Below are 20813 nucleotides of genomic sequence, written 5' to 3' on the forward strand. Positions count from 1 at the left end.
AAAGTACATTTTGAAAAGTTTGACCTTACAGGCAATCATAAAATGAATCAAAACAGTTCTTTCCTCCCCTGAAATGTACAGAGCCCATCTGTATCTAATCCAGTAATTATAGACTGAGTTCAATTACCTTTTCAAACTTGGAGCAGACTGGAGACTAGGCAGTGAACAAACATAGGGTTTTGTCTAGACCTCAATTGACCACAGTCTAAAACTTGAATTTATATCTAATTTTATTTTTAGCTTTGTTTGATAGTTTTTAATGGATTTATTTTGCTACCTAGTTGCTAGATCATGAAAATTTTTACTTTTTGACCTAGTGTTTATGGCATTTTTAACCCAGTGAAGTTAATAAAATGACACCAAGTCCTAAGAGTTTACTGAATACATAATTTAAAATGTAGCAAAAGTGAGTTAACTAGCTCTTTTGAGTCTTTAATATTGCTACAATGAAATTGTATGAACAAAATTATGTAATCTATTCTCTGTGCTCATATATATATTTAATGTTCAGATTAAAAAAACCCCAAAACTTTGGGTTTTGCTCTTTTAGAAAAATTAACCCCAAATCTACCTGACTGCAATATTGCCAGTTGTTGACACGGATTAGAAACTATGCTGAATATATTTTCAACTATTTTGTTAATTTATTTCAGTTAGAGCAAACAGACTATCCTTTCAGCCATATAGACAGTGTTAAAAAATACATACACAGCTACAAATTTTAGCAGCTAGTGTAGGTTATCCCTTTGACCACCAAGTGGAAGCCCAGGCATCTTTTGATATTATCCCACAGACGAAGCAAACCACATAATATACATGTTGCTGAGAAGTGTCTCGTGCTGCATTCACTGTCTGACATAATAACTTTGCCCACATGATATTCTTATTCCTTATATGATAGTTTACATGCAACCTTCACTTGAAAAATGTTCTTTGCAATAAAGATGCATGTAGTTTGCAGAAACCCAACTGTAGCATGCAAGACTTCTGTTGTTGCAGTAGTACATTTCCTATCTCTTGGGTAGCAGTGGAGGAGCAACGATTAAGGACAGAATAAACACTATATTTTTAACTCCTAATTGTGTGGTGTGCTGTTGATGGAATGGCATCTCTTGGCAAGTGAAGGCTATGATAATTGCTGCTTTTAGTTTAACTTACTGATTCATAATAGTAATCAGTATTTTGTAGCAGTTGCTGTAATTAGTTAAGAATGTGGTTCACGATGACTTCCAAGTCAACACGTATTTATCGAATAAGGCATACTGTTCCAATGAGTAGTAAATTTGATGTGACAAGCAGGAATCTTTTGATGTGTACTTGGTTTTCCTTGTAACACTTGAGGAAAAAAATGATCTAACAAAATGTTGTTTAACTGTAAAGCCGAGAGGCCCAAAAGATTCGTTGATTATTCTGAATGCATTTTGTCTCTATATTTTGTAAGCATAGGAAAAAGTTCTCTAGTGTTTGTCTTTTGGGTTTTTTATGTAGTGTATAGTAGTTTTCTGGATGAAGTAGAGTGTTCTGAGAAGGTAATAGGGAAATTTATAAAAATATTTTCGTAATCATAATTTTAAAGCAAAATTTGTAATAGTAGGTGATAAAGAAATGTAGTAGTTTTTGGTATATAACATCAGTCAGAAGTCAGGAAATCCGGTCTTCAATTTCAGTCTTTCATCAAAATCCTATTTACAAAAGCACTGAGAACTTGTTTCCTCGCTGCCTTAACTCCTCATTAGGAGCTGAGAAGACCTTTGCTAAGGGCAAATGTCATAGTCTGTTGTTCAATCATATTTGTATTAGTAGATTTATCATAGATGATAGGACAATACGCTGTCTAAAAACATCAAGTGCTTCCAGTAAGTTCCTAAGCACTTTGCACTTTTTTTTTTCTCCTCTTTACTGCAATGGCCATAAGAAATAAACAAATCACCTGGAAATTCCAGTAAAGTTTATGCTGCCATTCAACATACCATCAGGCTTTGTAATTGAAAGTAAGGATGGTTGATATAAATTTCTGAATTTTTAATTTATGTAATAAAATTGTCTTACAGCTTCATAGGAAAAGGCTACTACATCCAGGATGCTGAATTTGTTGCTTGTGCTCCATTTCATTTTAAAGGGCTTCAGTGTTGAACACAACTTCAGAAACAAAAGCATTTTAGACCAATAGCTAAAATGAGTATGTTCTGAGAGTAAACTAAGGCAATGCCTTTAGTCTGTAGGTTACCTGAAATGAAAAGTCTAGATTTTGCACTGTGTTAGTCTGATCTAGATAATTTTTAGTCTAAGGTGACACTCCTTCTCTCACCCCAAATGCTTAGGCTACTAACAGTAATCATTAAAAGTGTAATGCCTGTTACAGTACACAAAAATTGTGTTACAGTAAAAATGGAAAAATGACTGTTTCGTAGTCTCTTTCAAGATTTTTCATGACCTTATCAACTCTGTTTGTCCCAAGTGAGGGTTGTTTGGTACAGTTCCACCTCTTCGCTCATTAGCAAAAGGACTTTGTTTTGTGACTGTTGCAAGAAACTACCAAATTTCAGTTAGGAAGTTGCATTCAACTAACACTACCTAATAGATTTTTCTGCCATGTGCATTGCATACACTTTATATTTGTAACGTAAGAGAAAAACAATCAGTACTATTATTTTTTTAAAAAAACAATGTTTTCAGTTTAATGGAAAGGGAAGTTTTAAAAGTGAAAGTATTTGTCCTTTATGCTTCAGTGGGTATTTTCGTGTTGCTGTTTTCAAACGAGATTACTGAAATCAGCTCTTGCAATTGTACGTTTGTCCTCTGGCTCGGAACACATGCTCCAAACCAGGCAGAGAGCATGCATCTTATAACTGCCTCTGTTCAAGTAAATGTATTTAACTTTCCTTGTAAGATCATTTTTAAATCTAAAGGGAATATTAACAGTATTATAATCCCTGGATTTGACTTTGGCAAAAAGTAGTGGCTTTTCAGGAGTCACCCCATTTTCTCCTCTTTCACTCATTTAAAAGAGTAGCTTGCTTTTGCATTCATTTGTTACTTCCAAAGCTTTTTTTTTTTTTTTTTCACAATGTGTGTTTTTATTTCTGTCTCTGTTGTTTTCCATCATAGCTGTCTTTTGAAATCTTTCTCACAGTTTTAGTGCTACTGATTTGTTTTTGTTGGTATTTTCTTCTTCATTTGCACTCTATTTGATTCCTTTGTTACTGTATTTGTTTCCTGATTTTCTATCAGCACATATTCCAGAATTAATAGTTGCTTGTTTATTTAAATAGTAAGAAAATTTTACCTCCAGGAAGGATAAATTGGTTGCCCACAAATATCTAGTCAATTGTTTTAATTCTTTTCCTGCAGCAGAAGGCAGGCTTATTCCTTTTATTGCTGTCTAATTTGTCTTAAAAGACAAAGAAATTAAAAGGAAAAGGGCAGTCCATGTGAAGCTCTAATCTATATAATTACTTTTTTTCCTTTGTCTTCCCCCCGCCTCCCCCCTTCCCAGCTCTTACTTTTTAGACTTTTTCCTTTTCTTGGCTCCATTCATATCATTATTTAATATTAGTAATGGCTGCTGATTAAGCAATTAAAAGATGCATGCAGTCATTAAAGCTGTGCTTTTTTGTTTTCTAAAGTGCAAATTCCTCAAATCAGTTTAAATAAAAGAAAAATCTTGTTGTGTTACTTAAACTTCATAAAAAGTCATAGTTCAGCTAATTTGATACAGTGCAACTAAATACGACTAAGCAAATTTACATTAGTAAAACTTTCTATTTAGACAACAGTTTTTACTTTCCTTCTCTGTTTTTCTATGATTAGTAATTTATGTCTGTCTCTTCCTTGCTTATTGATGCTGTAGTCATGTCAGACATTTGAGTTGCTTATTGCAGAAACAGTGTTTGAGTAGTTATGAAGGAGACAAGAACATTCAGGACAAAAAAAAAAATACCTTCAAACTGGTTTAGATATCGGGGCTTTTGATATCTGCACTGCTGCTATACAGTTGTACAGTGCATTCAACAATGTGCTTTTCCATTGGTATAATATTAGAGCTGCAGGCATTTGAAATCATTATGTGTTTCTGTGGGGAAAAATAATTTTGGGATGCTCTGGTTCTAATGCTGATGCGCAAAGGAGTAATACATGCTACTGAAAACATGAGGTCACATTAACCCTCTATTTGCTAGTATATCTAGAGCATACGGTTTTTTGTTTAGTCTATTTTGAACACTTTCAAGGAGAATATTTTACGTCTTAATAGATTAAATTATTGGTTTGGGGGTTTGTTTCTTCCCCCTATTAAGTGGTTTTTTTGTTTTATTACAATAAATAAGGGTCCCATTTTTCCAAGTACATGCCGGCTGTTGTGTCTCGGGTGTCTGTCTCGCATTTGCACTGAAAATATAATTGTTGCTTTAGCCAGGATGCAGCTTATGACGTTTTGGGGTTTTTTTTGTTCTTATTACAGACCGTGCCCTTCTCCTGCTGTTTTTATTCTCTCTTCCATCTTCAATTCCTTCCTTCCTTTGCTTTTCAGTGTTGCTCTTATTTTTTCACCTCTGTGCCAGTGAGCTTTACAAATTCCCATTCCATCTATTCACACAGATATGTGCTTGACATTTACCACGTAATCTTGACAGTCTCTTTAATATTGGGAATAGAATTTACCGTAAGCTTTTGTGTTTTAATTCTGATAAATAGCCTTAAAATGTTCATCTTCAGGGTTGCTAGTGAGATCGCTCCCCAGTGGGGAGGTACCTCATGTTTGCCTTTCTCTCTTCCTAAGTACATTGTGCCAGTGTATCAGCAGAATACTGAAATACTGACAAAATGTGTTTCAGTAGTACTGACTCATCTGCAATGCAGAGCAGAACTGTGGAGCAGTGGTATGACATCTGTAAATAAGGTGTTTGTAACCCAAATAAAAAATGGAAAACATGGTATCACCTCTGTCCTTGACATGAGAGACTGTTCACAGAATTCATATGAGAGCTGTGAAACACTGGTGTGGCAAATTGCAGTACCATTTTAATCTAACCTTGAGTGAAGATTGCATGCAAACCAGTATCCATCTTACAAGAGATACTCCTATTTCTACATATGCGTGTCTGCTGAAACGCAAGTATTTTCTATCCAGTTGTTTTGTTATTTCCCCCTGCAATGCAGTAGCGTTTAGCTATTGCAGCCCAGCCTGGCTAATCTAGTTGTTATGGCAGAAGGCACAGAGGTAACATTGATTCCCCCTCCCCAAAATGTACAGGTTGGCAAGACACAATGAAACTGCTTGATGGACACTGAATCTTAACACAGAGCTTCTTAGTAATTCTTACTGCTTAATCTATAAACTTGTGGACAGTTTGTATGTGTTTACCTGTTGATATGGTGGTGTTTTAGTTACTTGATGGTTCCTTCTTGCCCTACATGCTACGGCAATGGCCATATGTAGATTAGCAGAAAGTTGTGAAAAGTAAGGCCTCTGTAAAAACTGTAATGTCTTGGAAATGTTCACGTGCCACAAGCTGTAGAAAAACTGTGGCGATGCCTATAAAATATATCTTGAAAATCAGGCAGGGAGGGAAGCAGTCCCTGTTTTACTCTTTCTAGTAGATTGTTTCAGGTAAAATTGGAAGTCAAATTAATTTTTGCAAAATAGTTTTTTAATAGATTTTGTCTTCTGAAGCTCTTGTGATTCATCAGTTTACAGAATAAGCACAATGTCTTTCTTCCCACTGGTAGTTAACATGGTCTTATCTCAGTGCTGGATAACAAAGTGTGCTCTCGCTGCAAAGTGCTTGTGAATATAAGATGTGTCACAGTGTGTTTCACCATTTTGCTTCCTAAGATTGCCTCACACCTGGCTGGGAGCTCAGTTTTATAGTCGCTTAATAATTTCAGAATGGAGGCTGTGTTGCTTTCCTGAGCAGCCATGAAGATAACTCCATAGTTTACAGCCCTTTCTTCTTGGAGGCTCTTTGGAGTTAGTTGACTGCTGGCTGAAACCTCAGACTTGATGCAGCAGTGTACGGTGCTGGTATGTCTCAGTGCAGATGCTGTTTCTTTTTATTTCAGCCAACTCTTTTCTCTCCTCCTCTTGTGTGTCAGTGCTTTTTGCTATAGTGTTTTTTGTAGTTGTTTCTGTGTTGTCTCTCTATTTGCACATTGTGTATTTTCTTTTCTGTGGATGCATACCATCAAAAAGCTACCCACTACATTAAGTTGTGGGCTCCTATGAATTTGAGGCTTTGTAGAGATAGACATAATGCTTTCAGAATTGAGTAATACATTGCAGGGAGAGGTAGCCCCTTCCAGTAAACAGGCGAGTTATCTAGGAGACAGGAATGGACTGTTGTATTTTATGGCCTTGCAATGTTTGCTTTGTTGAGTTTCTTCTTTCCCATTTGTATTATAAGCCAAGCTTTCCGTGTGAGCCTTGACGAGCCTTGTGAGCTGCGTCTCCTAGATTGTTCTCCTTTACAGACTAGGGTGAGAGGAGGAAACCAGAAGCTTGTATCTTCCATGTTAGCATTAGTTAGGATAATGCATATTTATGTGTCTTATTACACAGTTGCTTAGCTTGCCCCACTCAAATCCAAGTTTCTTTTCTGCTTACTAATAATAGTGACATTGCAAGAACAAGGATCGATTTGGGCCAGGATGCTCCAGGCCCTAAATGTATGCTATTTTGACGTATTTTTGCCATTGCTGCTAAGGAGCATTGCTAGACACAGAGGTTTTCATAAATTTCTCTTTGAGGTGCTGGTAAGAGGAACATTCAGTGCCGTTGGGCTTTCATGCAGCTGGAAGAAATAGAAATTTTTCCTGGGAGGGTACATGTGTGTGAAGGAGGGAGGGGGAGGATAACAGGAGTACGCAATCTACCTTTTCTGCAAGACAAGTGAAGGTTACTTTGCTGGGAAAAGTCACCTATGTTCTCTGTATGAGAGAGATGAGTTTAGAGGGAGCTCATGTTAAAAATACTGTCAGTGTGGCATTGCATTATCTTTGTGTTCTTGATGGTAAAAGTTCAGGCTGTTGTAACTAACGCTTTGGTTTCTGGCTGTGAATGAAGAGCCAGGTTCAGGTTTTGCTCAAGTGAGGTTTTACAGGGGGATCTCCAGACAAAAGTATTTGGAGTAAACCAGTAACAGTGCAGATTTTAGTCTGGTTGGATTGATGGGGCATTCTAGAACTGTTCATACATTGGGGTAGAGAATGTAATTATTTTATATATTGGCAACAAACCCCTACTCTTTGAAATTAGTGCTTTTGTAATGGTTGCCCTTTTACATTCAGCTGTCCACTTCTTTAAAAGACCCTCAGTCAAGTAGGTAAGAGCAATGGCATTCTGGAAACTCGTCTCTTTATCACAGGGAGTGAGAAAAAAAATTAAAATTGGAATAAAGTTTCAAATTATGGGAAACACTGTGTTTTTCAGCTGCAAGTATTGTAGCAACTTGTTGGTTTTCAAATTGCGGTGTCACCGCATGTAGAGGAGCTTCCTGAAGACTTCAGAGTTGGTACTCTGGCTTATGAACAATTTTTAGTCTTTTTAGAAACTTCTGGATTTTAAGCAGCTTAATTTTCTTTCTCTCTCTTCTGTGATTATGTATCTGTCATTGTATAATAGATAGAATAAATGGTTTTAGAGTATAGAGTTCAGAGGTTAGCTTTCTAGTTCTAAGTAAGGCTGAATTTTTTTTTTCTTATATGGTACTCTGATAATAGTTTATCGTAATACATATGGGAATTAGAGAAATGATCTGTTAGGTTGTATTTTGTTTGATAAAGATTCATTCTGCTGTATACTTGCATATTTTTCACAACTGTTAAATTTATGTGGCTGTTACAGATGTTCTAACAGGAAACTTTCGATCTGTTGTGATGTGAAAATTTTTTCTAGGTTTTGGGCTATGATTTCTTGTATTGATGTAATATTGTGAAGCATATCAGTATTTCGTCATGTGAACTTCAAGTTCTTTTCCTTGCTTTTTAAAAATACAGCAAATGCTGATACTATTTTAGCTCTTACTTAACTGAGCAGTAAATATTTAATTATTTTAACCTTGAAGTTCTTTATGCATTATGATTGGTTTTGGGGGTCTGCATGCTGGAATGTTTCATGCAACCTTGTAAATACTTTTAGTCTATAGGAAACACTGTTGTTTGGGTTTTTTTTTTCTGAACATGTCTTTTTTTTTAGCTATGCTGACATATAAAAATGTTTCTCAGTTTGTGCTTTTTTTTTTCTTCTCTGCTATTCCCAAACTTTTTATATGAAAAACTCATAAAAAAATTTCATGCTTTCTTGTTTGCCTCACAATGTCATAGCAGTTTCTCAAGATGGCTCTTATCATTAAAAGTGTTTTTTACGTTTAATTTCAGCTTCTTTAATTTAAAGTCTTTAGCTTTTTTCTTACTGATTGACATCTATCTCAAGTAAAATTGAAATACTCAGCAATCTGAATGCTTTGTTCAAGTTGGTTAAGTGAGTATGATTAAGTTGTTAGAAGTAGCCCATCAAGTAAAAATCTGATGACTGCATACAAAGCTGTCTATTCAATTAAAAAAAAAAAAAAACCAAACACAAAAAACAGAAACCCAGCTTTCATTTGCAATAGCAGTGTTCTGATTGTTGTTAAATAAATTATGTTTTATTCTATTTTGTTTAATCTCAAGATTAATTTCTATGGTTACAGTGGATATAAACCTCTAGATTGCTTTTAAAAGGGATTGTTTATCCAGAACAGGGCTGACAGTCTCTCCTTAAGAGAAGCTATTACTTAATTTTATTTTTCTAAGTTTAAATGTTTAAAAAATATTTGTAATGATACCCCAAAGGCATCATAAAAATGTAAAAATAATTATACTCTAAAATTACCAAAATTACAGGAAATGGACATTTAAAAAATTTTACTGAGATTCATGGCTGAGAAAAAGTGAGAAAGGAAAAGTGCATTACTTCACAACTTAAATTCTTGTCAGGAGTTTCTGCTTTCAGTGATTAAAAATATACTTTTGAATTGTCAGCATTACTCAGATGTGAAAGAATAGCATTGATGTCCCTTTTAATTACAGCAAAAGCTCACTGCTCCCAAACTCTGCAAGCATTTTCTCGGGATAAATTTCTACATGACTATCTACTGGAATTTTTTCAACTAGAAGTTATTCTCTCCCATGGTTTGGGGAGACCAGTTTTTTCATATGCCTAACCAGTTGGCAAATACCCCTAAGTAGATCAAAACCAACATGAGTAGCATTTTGTGGTGAACAAATGTAGGGGTCCAGAGACACTTTTTCATGCCACATCATACGTTACCTCAGGAAGCTAGTGGTTGTTTGATAGTTAACTTAATAGGTATATGACAGAGCAATGCACTCTAAAGGAAGGGATTTTTCCTAGACATTATGGCTGGACTTCGGTCATGTCAGAAGATTCTTGAGTGGGGACACAGTAAGGTGCCTTTGTTCTCAGTGATGTTTTAGGCCAGCTTGTGCTTTAATAAACTAGCCCTTGCTGTAGAGTTGATGACTTGTAATGATTTGCCTGAATTACTATTTTATAAGACACTTCTCTTTCTTAGAAAGGAGCAGGGTGGCAGGAACAGGATAATATTAGCAGACTGGATTTCAGACTGACTGTGTTAGTATCTCTCTCGGGGCCAAGAGTTAGTAAAAGTGTTATCAAGGATTATCCCTTTTTTTTTTTTTTTTTTTTTTTTTGCTACTGTAGTTTTCCTTGCCTCAGTTTAGCCAAAATTTTGGCTGCTTTAAGGGCTAGTTGAGAAGAGTTGTTTTCCCCAGGGATGGTGGAGGGATTTTTTTTTTTATTTGGTTCTACTTCGTAGGTGCTGTAACAGAGGAATAGTAGCTCGCTCAGAAAATGCAGCAAAGCTGTCTGTTTGAAGTAAGGCAGCATGGAATAGAGATCTGTGTGCCTGATTGAGAAACTTTGTGTAGATTTACTGAAGATGTGAGTAGCCTCTATCAGTGTGTCAGCCTGCGTCAGCCACGTAAGGGTTTACAGTGACCAGGGCCCAGTAAATTCCTAAGATTTAGGGCAGATGATCCAGGTCTTGGGGTTTCCTGTTACATGAGGAGGTGGGGGGGAAAGGGACCTTTGTCTTAATTTTTCTGCTGATACCGTAAATCACTTGGATTCTTGGTCCAGTCAAGTGTTTTAATGGGCATAAATGCTAGAGCAACCAACTAACAACCTAACATTTCATCTGTGTAATACAAATGAAGGTCTTGAAACATAATGAAAAGGATTTTTGCACTAAGAACACTGTTGTACCAATGACAAAACCCCAGAAAAATACTTGAACACCAAAACACAACAGTGCTTGTCCCCCTGAATCGTATTTAACAGAGTGGTAGGGTTTTGAGACATCAGTGTATAGATGTATTAGTGTAAATACACTGAAAATGTAGAACTGTGAATGAAAAGGGCCTGGCAGAGGAGCATGGTACTGCGGTGTGCATGAGGGAGGCTCCAGTCCGGCCACAGCTTCAGCAAAGAGAGCACGTCGGTGCTGGTGGTGCCCTGTGGTGGCTTCTGCTGAAGCAGATTCACTTCAGTCCCAAAATGAAGTACATGCATATATGACTCTGAATTGCACAGCAAAAACTTGGATTCTGAGTTTCATAATGATGGTCAGACAGAGTAACCTTTTATTACCCCATCCCTGGAGGTGGTCGAGGCCAGGCTGGACATGGCTTTGGGCAACCTGGTCTAGTGGGAGGTGTCCCTGCCTATGGTGGGGGGGTTGGAACTTGATGATCTTCAAGGTCCTTTCCAACCTAAACCATTCTATGATTACTGCATATCTGTTACACGAGACCGGAAATCTTTTTATGGCGTAAAACATCTTTGAGTCAAGAAAACATAGTACTAAATGAGTTCAGACTGTGAGAACAAGGGACAAGAAAAGTATCTCTTACAGAAAGACGCAAGCAAAGTTGAATGCAGTTACTGAAAGGTTGTAAATGGAGCGTTTTGAACAGCAATGGTAAAGGCCAATTATTGCAAATATGTATTTTGACCAATTTGCTTTTATCTCTCAACCAAAACATTCCCCACAATTGTTGTAGGGTTTATATTTTAGTCGATGAGGTTTTGAATGATTGTGTAAAAATATAAATGTTAAAGAAAGTTATGATTAGAGTTGGACAGTAAACAAGAGAAAGGGAAATAGTAAGTTTTATTAAAATCAGATGTTGCTTTTTTATTGAAAGTATTTGTTGCCACAGAGAATAAATGAAGACTGGTAACTAAAACCATTTAGCCTGTTGCTACATTGTAGAATGTCTACTGTTAATTTTTTCTGGAGGTCACCTCATGTTCCTGTTGACTCTACAGCCATTTCAGAATACATTTTCAGAACATTTAGATGTGCTTCTGTACGTGCAGATATCAAACCAGTGTGTTCCCACAAGACAGAAGAAAGCAGTGACAAAACTAGCACAGACCTCTTTATCTTAAATTCTCTGTGTATTGCAGTTTTCTGGTTCAGAATTGAAATTCAGTGTTTATAAGTAATTATCCTATAAAATAAGGGGGCTTATTTTCTGTATTTTTAAATGTCTGAAATAAAGTATTAAAATAGTTTTAAGAATATATGATATACTTTAGGATAATTTCAATCTTAAAAAAAAAATCAGTGGCTTTAAAATACTTTTTCTATAAATTTAGAGTTTGTTGTAGGTACCATACACATTTTTAAAACACACAGCAACCCCACACCCACATAACACCCCAGCAAAACCTTCATCTGGTGATAATACTGGGTACTTTCAGTCTTTATTGTAGTCAGTGGGGAACTGGATCTTTCGAGCTCTTTAGGTCTTAATTTTACCTTATTCTTATTAGAAGAGTCTTGAATGGAAAATGGTTTGCAGTTGTGTCACAAAATTCCAAAAATAATCTCTTCATCATGCACTTGACCAAATCGTATGCCAATTCTGGATTATTTTTAAGGAAAGCGTGATAAAATGAAATGTGAGGCTTTTAGGCTGATAGTGAATTAATTACTACCAAATTTTCCACTTTTTGTAATAAACAGTGAATAAAAAAAAAATCAAAATAACCAAGTGCACTCTAAAGTGCACTTTAGAGGCTAAATGTGTCAAATGTGAACTGAGTGGAGCAAAAATAAATGAGAGAATTTTTAGTATTTATAAATATATGTTAGGTAAAGCAGGAATTAAAAACAAACAAAAAAGCAAAAGTATTTCTTTAAAAGCAAACTGTATTTTTATTTTTTTTTTAGTGTGCAAGGCAGTGCTTTTTTACTTTTTCCTTTTTGCCAGTTCGATATTAAGTAAAAGGGTGCATTTTCAGCTCCAGACCAGGTGTTAGGAAACTGGCTTTGTTTCTTACTGCAGTTTAGAGGTTTCTTAATCAGTTGGTTAATGATCACTGAATATTGCCTGTGGTATTCTGCAAACAGGTTTTATCTTCCTATATCCTACAATGGCTAATGCAAATGTTTGCAGTGATTCCTTAAAATGTTACTTTGGTTTTACAAAAAAAAATACTGTGTTAAGTTTAAAAAATACTGACTATTGCACATTTTATTTTTAAAATCTTTTTAAAGTTTTGTACCATCTTTACCTTGAAGAGTCAAAGTGCCTCAATCTTCATTTTCATGGCTTTTAATTCAATTCTGAATGTTATCGCATGTACCACACATTTTATTGATACAATGCCCCCATTCTTGGTTATTTTGATCCCTTTGCTCTGAATGCAAGACTACTAATAAAATGCAATTAAAATGTTTCCCTGCTCGTTGCTGCTGCTGTAACGTATATGCTGATGTAAAGCAGAAACTGAACAAAGTCATAATTTTCCTGAGATTAGAGGTAGCCAGGCTGGCTGTCTCCTTGCCTCCTGCTACCCGCTTCCAGCGTTGGGCCACCCCCATGCCACAGTTTAGATATTATTTGCTCTTTTGGGTCTCGGATTACAAGAGCAATCGATCTATGTGACCTATTTTAGAAACTTTCACGTTTTCTGGGGAAACCTAAACCGAATGTATTCCCTCAAGAGACAAATCAGCTGAAAACTGGCCAATTGACATTTGAAGGCAGCCAGTGCCCCTCTGCAGTGAATTCTGGTAGGATAGCACCACCACATGGCCTACTAATAAGTCACCATTCAAACCCCTTTAAATGACAGTTTTCACACTATTAATTTCAGAGCTGAAGCTTCAGCTCTGAATTTAATCTTTGGTTTCATTTTATTGTTTTAATCTTAGTGGCATATCAATGTATCAGGGAATTACATTGTTTCATCTTTTGGAGGTTCCAGTTTCTGAAACGTAGAATCCAGGTAACAGTATTCTAAGAAACAAAATCTTGTCTGTTCTTAGGCAACATCCTGCAGGAGCCCTTGTGTATTCAATGAGCTGACAGTGCTTAAAATATAACCTAGAAAGAAGCTGTGTGGGACCTGGTTTTTCATGCATTGTAGTTTTAAAAAGTTCGTAACACTATCTAATCAAAGGGATTTTGTAGTGGAAAACTCCATAGAAGTCATTTCTGCATCAAAACTTTTCTGACTAGTCTTTCCCAACTGTAATAGTTTAGGTAAGAGTCCGAGCTCTTATTTCTAGAATTTATTTAATATAGGTTGGGTTTCTGTTTATAGCATCTCTTTGGGTTTTATTCTGGATTTCTGAAAACACTTGTCTTCATTACATGCACTAACTGTGGAAAACTTTTTTTTAATATGGTTTAGACATTGGAAACTTTTTTTTTTTAAATAAAAACGGGGGGTTTGTTCTTATAGCAATTACTGTATCTCCTCCTAGTGCTGAGACTGTACTTCTTTTGGTTGGAAACGTGCAGTCCCTGTACATCACCTAATGTCTTATTGAAATTCTTAATTTCTTCTGACATAGGCAGTGGGTATGTTTGAATTGACTGTATGTTTGGAATCGAAAACATGATAGATGTCTAGATATTAATATTATAATAATAATCTTATTTTTTTTCTCTTTGGAGACCATATTGTAGAAGCTAGTCACCTTTTCATGAATCTGTAGATGGAGTCTATTTAGGTAAGACATTTGAAGATCAGGACAAGGCTTTTTGGACATACAGAAAAATTAAATGTAAAACTTTTTGTGGTTAATGAGACACTTCCATCAGTAGTGCTTGTCAATGCTGCTGAATCTACAGTAAATGCCCTGTGGTTTATGACTTTTGCAAGAGCCTTTTTATTATGTTTTCATTTTAAGTATTTTTAAAGTTTCCTTTAACAAAGTACATGTTTTAAAAACTCATAGTGGCAACATTGTGTGAGGTGTAACAGTCAATTTTATATGGTAGTAAATAGTTGCTTATTGTTCTGCTGGAAGAGTAAACTTGATAAAACACTATGTTTGTTCAATGAAAATGACTATTCAGCTCTGTCGAATTCTCTCTACAATATGTCACGGGAACCTACTCCAATCATTTTAATTGCAAACAATGCTGCTGCTTCTTGCAGTGGGTTAAACGTATGCAAATTGGAACCTACTGTTTCATGAGTGATCAATTCTTTGTTGGGAGTGGAGAGAAATGTTGTATTTATTGCTAAGATACTGAAGGAACCGTAGTCAGCGTCTTCGTTCTAAAGTATATGCATCTTTTGAAGATGCTGCTTTGGAGGGAATGCTTTCCTTTTTCTCTTATTTAAAAATATAGCCTTCTCTAAAATCATAAGAAAAATCTGTAAATAGAGGAACATCTACCATTTCTAGTGAAGGCCCCAAGTATAAATAGAGCTGTGCGTGCCACCTGTGGTAGCAGATGGCAGCCATTCACAGCTTCCTCTCGTGTTGGACCTGCGTTATATGCAATATTTGCTTTTATGTTTTAATAAGAGCTGTTTAAAAAAAAATCTACAGTGGCAACAAAACACAGATATATGCATTAAAGAGCATATATGCATACGCATGCACAATGAAAAACTTTTAAAAGTGCAAACCGGAATCTAAAGTAACTTAAAGTTACATTACAGGCTTTACTGTGAATTTATAGAGTGTTTTTTACTTGTGTGATGCTGATGCTTTTGTTGCCACTCAGTGGAAAACTGCTGCTGCTTCACTGTAGAGAATCAATTGCTTTTTCATGATCAGAACTGCACTTGGGATTTTTTAATGACACCTGGAGTCTCCAGCTTTGATACCTGAACTTAGGAGGTTATGTTAAGTTTCTTAAGTTGTAACTAAATATACCTCCTTTCATGGCAGATGCATCTTTTAGGAAGTTCCTTGGTCATGCTATCCAGATTCTGCTTTTCCTTCCTTGTGCTGATACAGGTATTTGTGGAGCTGAAATGAAAGAAGCCGATTCTTTATATTTGGTCTTAAGCATTATTAACCCCCTTTTTCAGAAGAGTAATTTAAAAAAAACAGTTGTTTTGGTGTGTGGTATTGACCCTCAAGGGAGTGCCACTGGGAATGGGAAGAGTAGAGGGAGAGCCAGGAGTTTTATAAGCAGTCGTCTTGTCAGAAAGAATGTAACCCTCCCTATTCTGGTAGTGAATAGAAGCTTGAGAACATGCTGTTAGTATAACGATATAACTGATGTTGGCAATATTAGGACAAAAGGTTTTTTTTTTTTTCCCATGATTCTCATAAAAATGTCAGTTATAGCTGGAAATTCAGTACTGTTCTTTCCTGCAAGATAAGTTAGTCTTAATGTAGTGCAAGAGAGCTGCAACTATGAAGGGCATTTCTCTAAGCCCTCCTATCCCTTCAGGGGGAAAAAGGAAATAATTTCATTATTTTGAGGTTGAAGTAGAGGCTTATTTCTCTGCTCCAGACTTTCAGAAAAGAAGGCGGCTTATTTCCAGAGGCAGAGAATAGGAACCACAACAAGAGGCCAATACTTAGATGTATTTGTCCTTCCTCTTCAAATTGCTTTCATATATCCTTTTGTTGGCTGTGTCAACTGGTAGTATAATTGTTTTGAAAACAGGTATATACAGCAAATAGGAACTTGCAGTTACGATGGATGGGTAAATGGAGTGGAAAAAATGGATATGCTGAAGACGCAAGTGGGATTTAAAATTGTTCTAGGTCTACTTGAAAGAATAATTGGAGAAGACACAAAAAATTAGCCCAGAGACAGTAAAAACCAGGGGGGGAGAGAGTCTGTCCAAGAAAACTGTTGCAGAAGGGCAGACTTTGTAGAGACAAAGTCAGTATGGTACTAAATGGTACTAATGGTACTAAAACCCCCTAAAGTTAAAATATTCTTTAGCTATGTAAATAAAAAAAGAATTGGTGAAAAAGTGGATCTGCAATGCAGCTGGAGTATAGGTTAAGAATAGTTTAGGCATGGTCTCCAGACTAAATTAATAAGGAAAAAGCCATAGACCAGCAGGGTAAAAGCAAGATGTGCACTGAGAACCAGAGCACAGAATTGGAAATTTGTACAAAATCTCAAAACTTTAATGCAGTCAAATGTGGTTATCAAATAATCTCTGGATTGAGTTCACACACAGTAGAATCGAGAAATCCCAAGTTCTGAAGGCAGTTATTTTTTATGAAAACACATTGAATTGAAGATGGTACCATTTGATGAGAAGGAAGCAAATTTAGTGCCTATAATTAAGTCAGCAGAGGGAAACTGATAATGGCATCAGCAGTGCCTGACCCAGAAGTGGTCTGGGATTCAGAAAGTTTTTTAAGGAGAAAAAAAGACAAATAGAAAGCAAGATGCAATGCAGTATAATTCACTATCATACTAAAAATAGGATGTGCCCAACCAACTCGATGCTTTAAGAAAATCTGCTTCTCCTTTGTTAAGGTGACCTGGTGTCTGATGGTAAAACATCTGATAAAGTGCTAATAGAAGTCTACAGGAGATTAGCAGAGGAAATATTAACTGAATAAGATGAATAAGCAGAAGCAATGCTTCTGTATTGAAAGAAGGATTAGGCTGAAGGGAGGTTAATAGTGGAATTACTTTTTGCATTCCCCAAAGTAAGAGCAGTACTAAACAAGATGAGTTTTAAAATCAATCCCAGGCTAAGATGGAGCAATAAAATTTACTGATGATGCAATGCTGAGAGGAAGGAGGGGGAGGCACATGATCAGTTACAGCAAGTTCTGACTGACTCTGAGGTCTGGAGTTGTGGGGAGAAGAAAGATTCAGTAGTAGAATATGTATTTAGAGACCAAAAAAAAGCATAAGCTCAAAACTAATCAATGAGAATGGTGGAAGAAAAGATATTTTCAGCTTCTAATAGTCTGTGTTGGAAAAGGATGAATACAAACTGGAGCGAATGCAAAGGAAAGTTAAGGGTTAGGCAACTTCAGAACTGTCTTGTGAGAAGAAACTAAAAGCTCGGGGTCATTTGGGGCTACAGAAGTTAGAGGGAGATAGGATTATTGTTGGTAAACTCAAACACTCATGCAGGGAAGCAGAGCTTTGAAGCAAGAACAGATGGAAGTTGGTAATCAGTAAACATGGAAATTTGAAATCTTATTCATAATAAGAACAGTAGGATTCCATTAAAGCCATTCAGTTGAAATAGGGAGATGTTTTATTACCTTTAGGCTGGAGCTTGATAACTTTGTAAAGAGTATATGGTATGCCTCTGATAACCCCAGGTTGATGACGCTGGAGATATTTTCAAGATTTATATTTGTATAATCGGGGTTATTTTGTGTCTGCGGAAGATTAAGTGTTGTACCAAAAAAAAAAAATTTTTTTTTCAATAAAATTCACATTCTCTGTTATAGTAGTGAGATATTATTTTTCGTAAAAATTGTTTAATTTTGTTGATATGGTAATGACAAATTGAATTTAAAACTATGCCAGTAGTACATGGTAAGAAAAAGCAAAAGAGAAATGGCAGCAGTGCAGGATCACAGAAGATGCTGTTAGAATTTGAGGAAAAGTAGAACAAGAAGTCTCACTTCTGATGCAAATCTTGGGAACTAAGAGCTTGATGTGAGTATGGGCATAATGGTGTCATTCTAAATTCATGAAAATAGCTTTACAAATGAAGGAGAGGCAAAGTGGGGTCAGCGCGATTCAAACACACGATGACAATTTTAGCCTAAATAGAATGCTCTTTGTGACTAGATGAATTAATTACTGTAAGACAGTGTTCTTGCTTGTCATTCTGATTCTTTCTGCTTGTTAATCACTCCTAAATTGTAGCTATTGCAGTAATATTAAGATTTATTACTTATAAAGTTTTGCTAATCTCTTTTCTAGTTTAGTGTTTGTTCACATATTAATGTAAATGTTTTGAAACACGTTCCTTATTTTACATTTCTACTCTTTGTCTTTTGTAGTGCTTTCTTTCTGCCTATTAAGTATTATTGTCCTACTGAAACACTGTATGACTGTTTTAAATGTTTTCCTTTCATAGTCAAGCTTAATTTACCTATTCAGCAAATTTCATGACATACCAGGTCTGAGCTGAGAAGATTAGTATACAAAAATAAGCTCCAGTGGTGATGAGAAGGAACATCTGTGGAATGGTTCTTTGTCCCTCATTGATCTTGTAGTGTTTTCAGTATTTCCCTTACTATCACTTATGGCAGTGCTAACACACTTTAGGAAACTCTGGATCTACTGGAGGTGCTAACAAAACTCATTTTGCTATGAATGAGATGAAATTTCTTGTCCTGTTAATCACACGCAAAACTTTAAATGTAAAAAATGGGAAAATTCTCATCCAGTACGATGAGTTATAGTAAAAATGAAACAGAGCAAATTATAATAAGGAAATATATGTGTATTTATTTGCACAAGGAACTACTTATTTTTAGTTGTGCAAATCACTGTGGTCTTACTAAGTACATTTTTTGCTCTTACTTTTTTCAAAGAGCTGCTGATCTTCTGAAAAAAGTAATTGAGGGAATTTATCTTCTATTTATCCAAACTACTCTCTGTTCTTTGTGGGGTTTTTTTTTGTTTGTTTAATTACAAGGAACATTTGCATGAAAATAGGATTTTATGACTTGAACAGTTTCTGATGGTTTTTCCCAGATAAATGGAGTAAATGACATTTATTGTATTTGTAAACTAAAACAACTATTGTTTTGTAAAATTCCCTGCATGCTTTTTTATACTGAATCATTAATGAATATTTGACAATATGCTTTAGAAAGGTTCCCCCTGCCTCCCCTTTGAAAATATATACCACTATGTATATAATTCTCCCCCCTTCTCCTCCTCTGTATCGTGTCTCCTTCAAGACCTGCTAAATATTGGTAGTCATCTCATTTCTATGGGCAATTAAACTCAATTTCTGTAGTTCCTACGTTCTCCAAGATAAGCAGCATCTTATGCTAGACCGAATCTTTTTTAATCAAACTAAAGTTTACAAAAATTCTTTCAGATTTTTAGGAGTTTTTTCATCTTTTCAAAGGATCTTTGTAAAGACTTTTAATAAAGAAAATCAAGTGGATTTATAGCAAAATATATCCACAGTGAAGTGGAAATCCAGAAATAGAAATGGAGGCTCTGGCAAAACTTCCTAATGATTATCAGATTATAGAGATATTACTTTAGTTTGGGCACAAACTGGTGACTCAGTTATGGCAAAAGAGAAAGGAGAGCGACAACACCTTGTTCTACAAGTTCTAGTAACTGAACTCGAATATTTATATTGTGTCATCAGTAAAATGTTTAAAACTTTACTGTGTGATCTTCTAAAATTACATTATTTTCTAAAATGTACATTAAGTTCTGGACTACCAGTTTAGATAATGTTTTGTGTTGTTATTATTATAATGTTTAATATTCTTAATGTTTAATAGTGTAGTTATATTTAGTGTTTAGTAGTGTTCAGTGTTCAGTTTATGCTTTTTGGATAGAAGATGTATTTTTACTACCTTTCTCCGAGTTGTACTTTGCAACAGATCTTTTTTAGATTATTTTTTTGTGTCGACTACTGGCAAAATGTGAAAATTCTAGTATAAAAGTAAATTTTATGAATCTGTTTAATTACAGAATAAATAGTTTTACAAATTCATGTTGAAATATGGAATACTGAACTTTAAACATAAAAATAATCAGTTATCTGACTGAAGTTTAATTATGATTTCTATTCATTTAGATTTCTCATATTGGAAAGCTGAAAGATTTTCTTCTGCAACACAGAAAGGATTACATTAATGCTTACAGGTAAGCATGCATTGTGTTTATTTGTTTTCAGAACATCTTAAAAATCTGTAGGCATAAAGACGAAAACCAAAACATAGATTGCTTATTAATTAGCTTACTGTAAACTACTTGAGATGAAGAATAGTGCTGTAACAAGTGAAAAACGGTCCTAAATAAAATGAGACTCAGAGTTTGAAGAGGATTTCTCTTAGGAGTTCTGAAACAAAATGACCTGGCAGTCCAAGTGTAACACCTTTTAAGGACCTGCAGAGCAAGTTTTTGAAGTGGTTCCTGAGACGACAGAATACTAGATTCAGTGATCTAGATTTTCCCTTTCACTCTGTGACACTAAACTTACATGTTACCACTGAAGTATACAGTCAGTAGCATCAGCAGGTCCTGGAGGAGAATGATGCAAACTCGTCAGACTTCAGACTCTGGAATGTGAATTCCAGATGAAGGACACCATTGAGAACATGGTGTCAGAGGACAACAGCACAAAGTTTGCTTTTCTGTGACAAAAACTGTAGGCTTCAGTTCTGGTCGTTATTATTGTGTGGAGAAGGTTTTGATTCTCTTCAGCTATTAGGAAACATTCAAAACTGCTGTATCTGCTTACTTGCTGGCAGCTTTAGTAGTAAGTTTTTTTAGAAAATTAAAACACAAGTTTACAGGTTGGTGTTAGTAAGAAAAAATAAGACTAT

At 35.5% G+C, this 20813-nt stretch overlaps 1 protein-coding gene across 1 annotated transcript in view; it reads left to right on the forward strand.

The window, feature by feature from the left end:
- The window catches only part of STX18 (syntaxin 18), a 79516-nt gene that overhangs the window by 19205 nt on the left and 39498 nt on the right, over positions 1-20813 (forward strand). Inside the window, exon 2 of the mRNA XM_082482101.1 lies at positions 20063-20130. Within this exon, the coding sequence (XP_082338227.1) occupies positions 20063-20130 (68 nt within the window). The remainder of the gene's footprint in view (positions 1-20062; positions 20131-20813) is intronic.

Source organism: Vanellus vanellus (genome assembly GCF_965231255.1).
Source record: "Vanellus vanellus genome assembly, chromosome: 4".
Lineage (NCBI taxonomy): Eukaryota > Metazoa > Chordata > Aves > Charadriiformes > Charadriidae > Vanellus > Vanellus vanellus.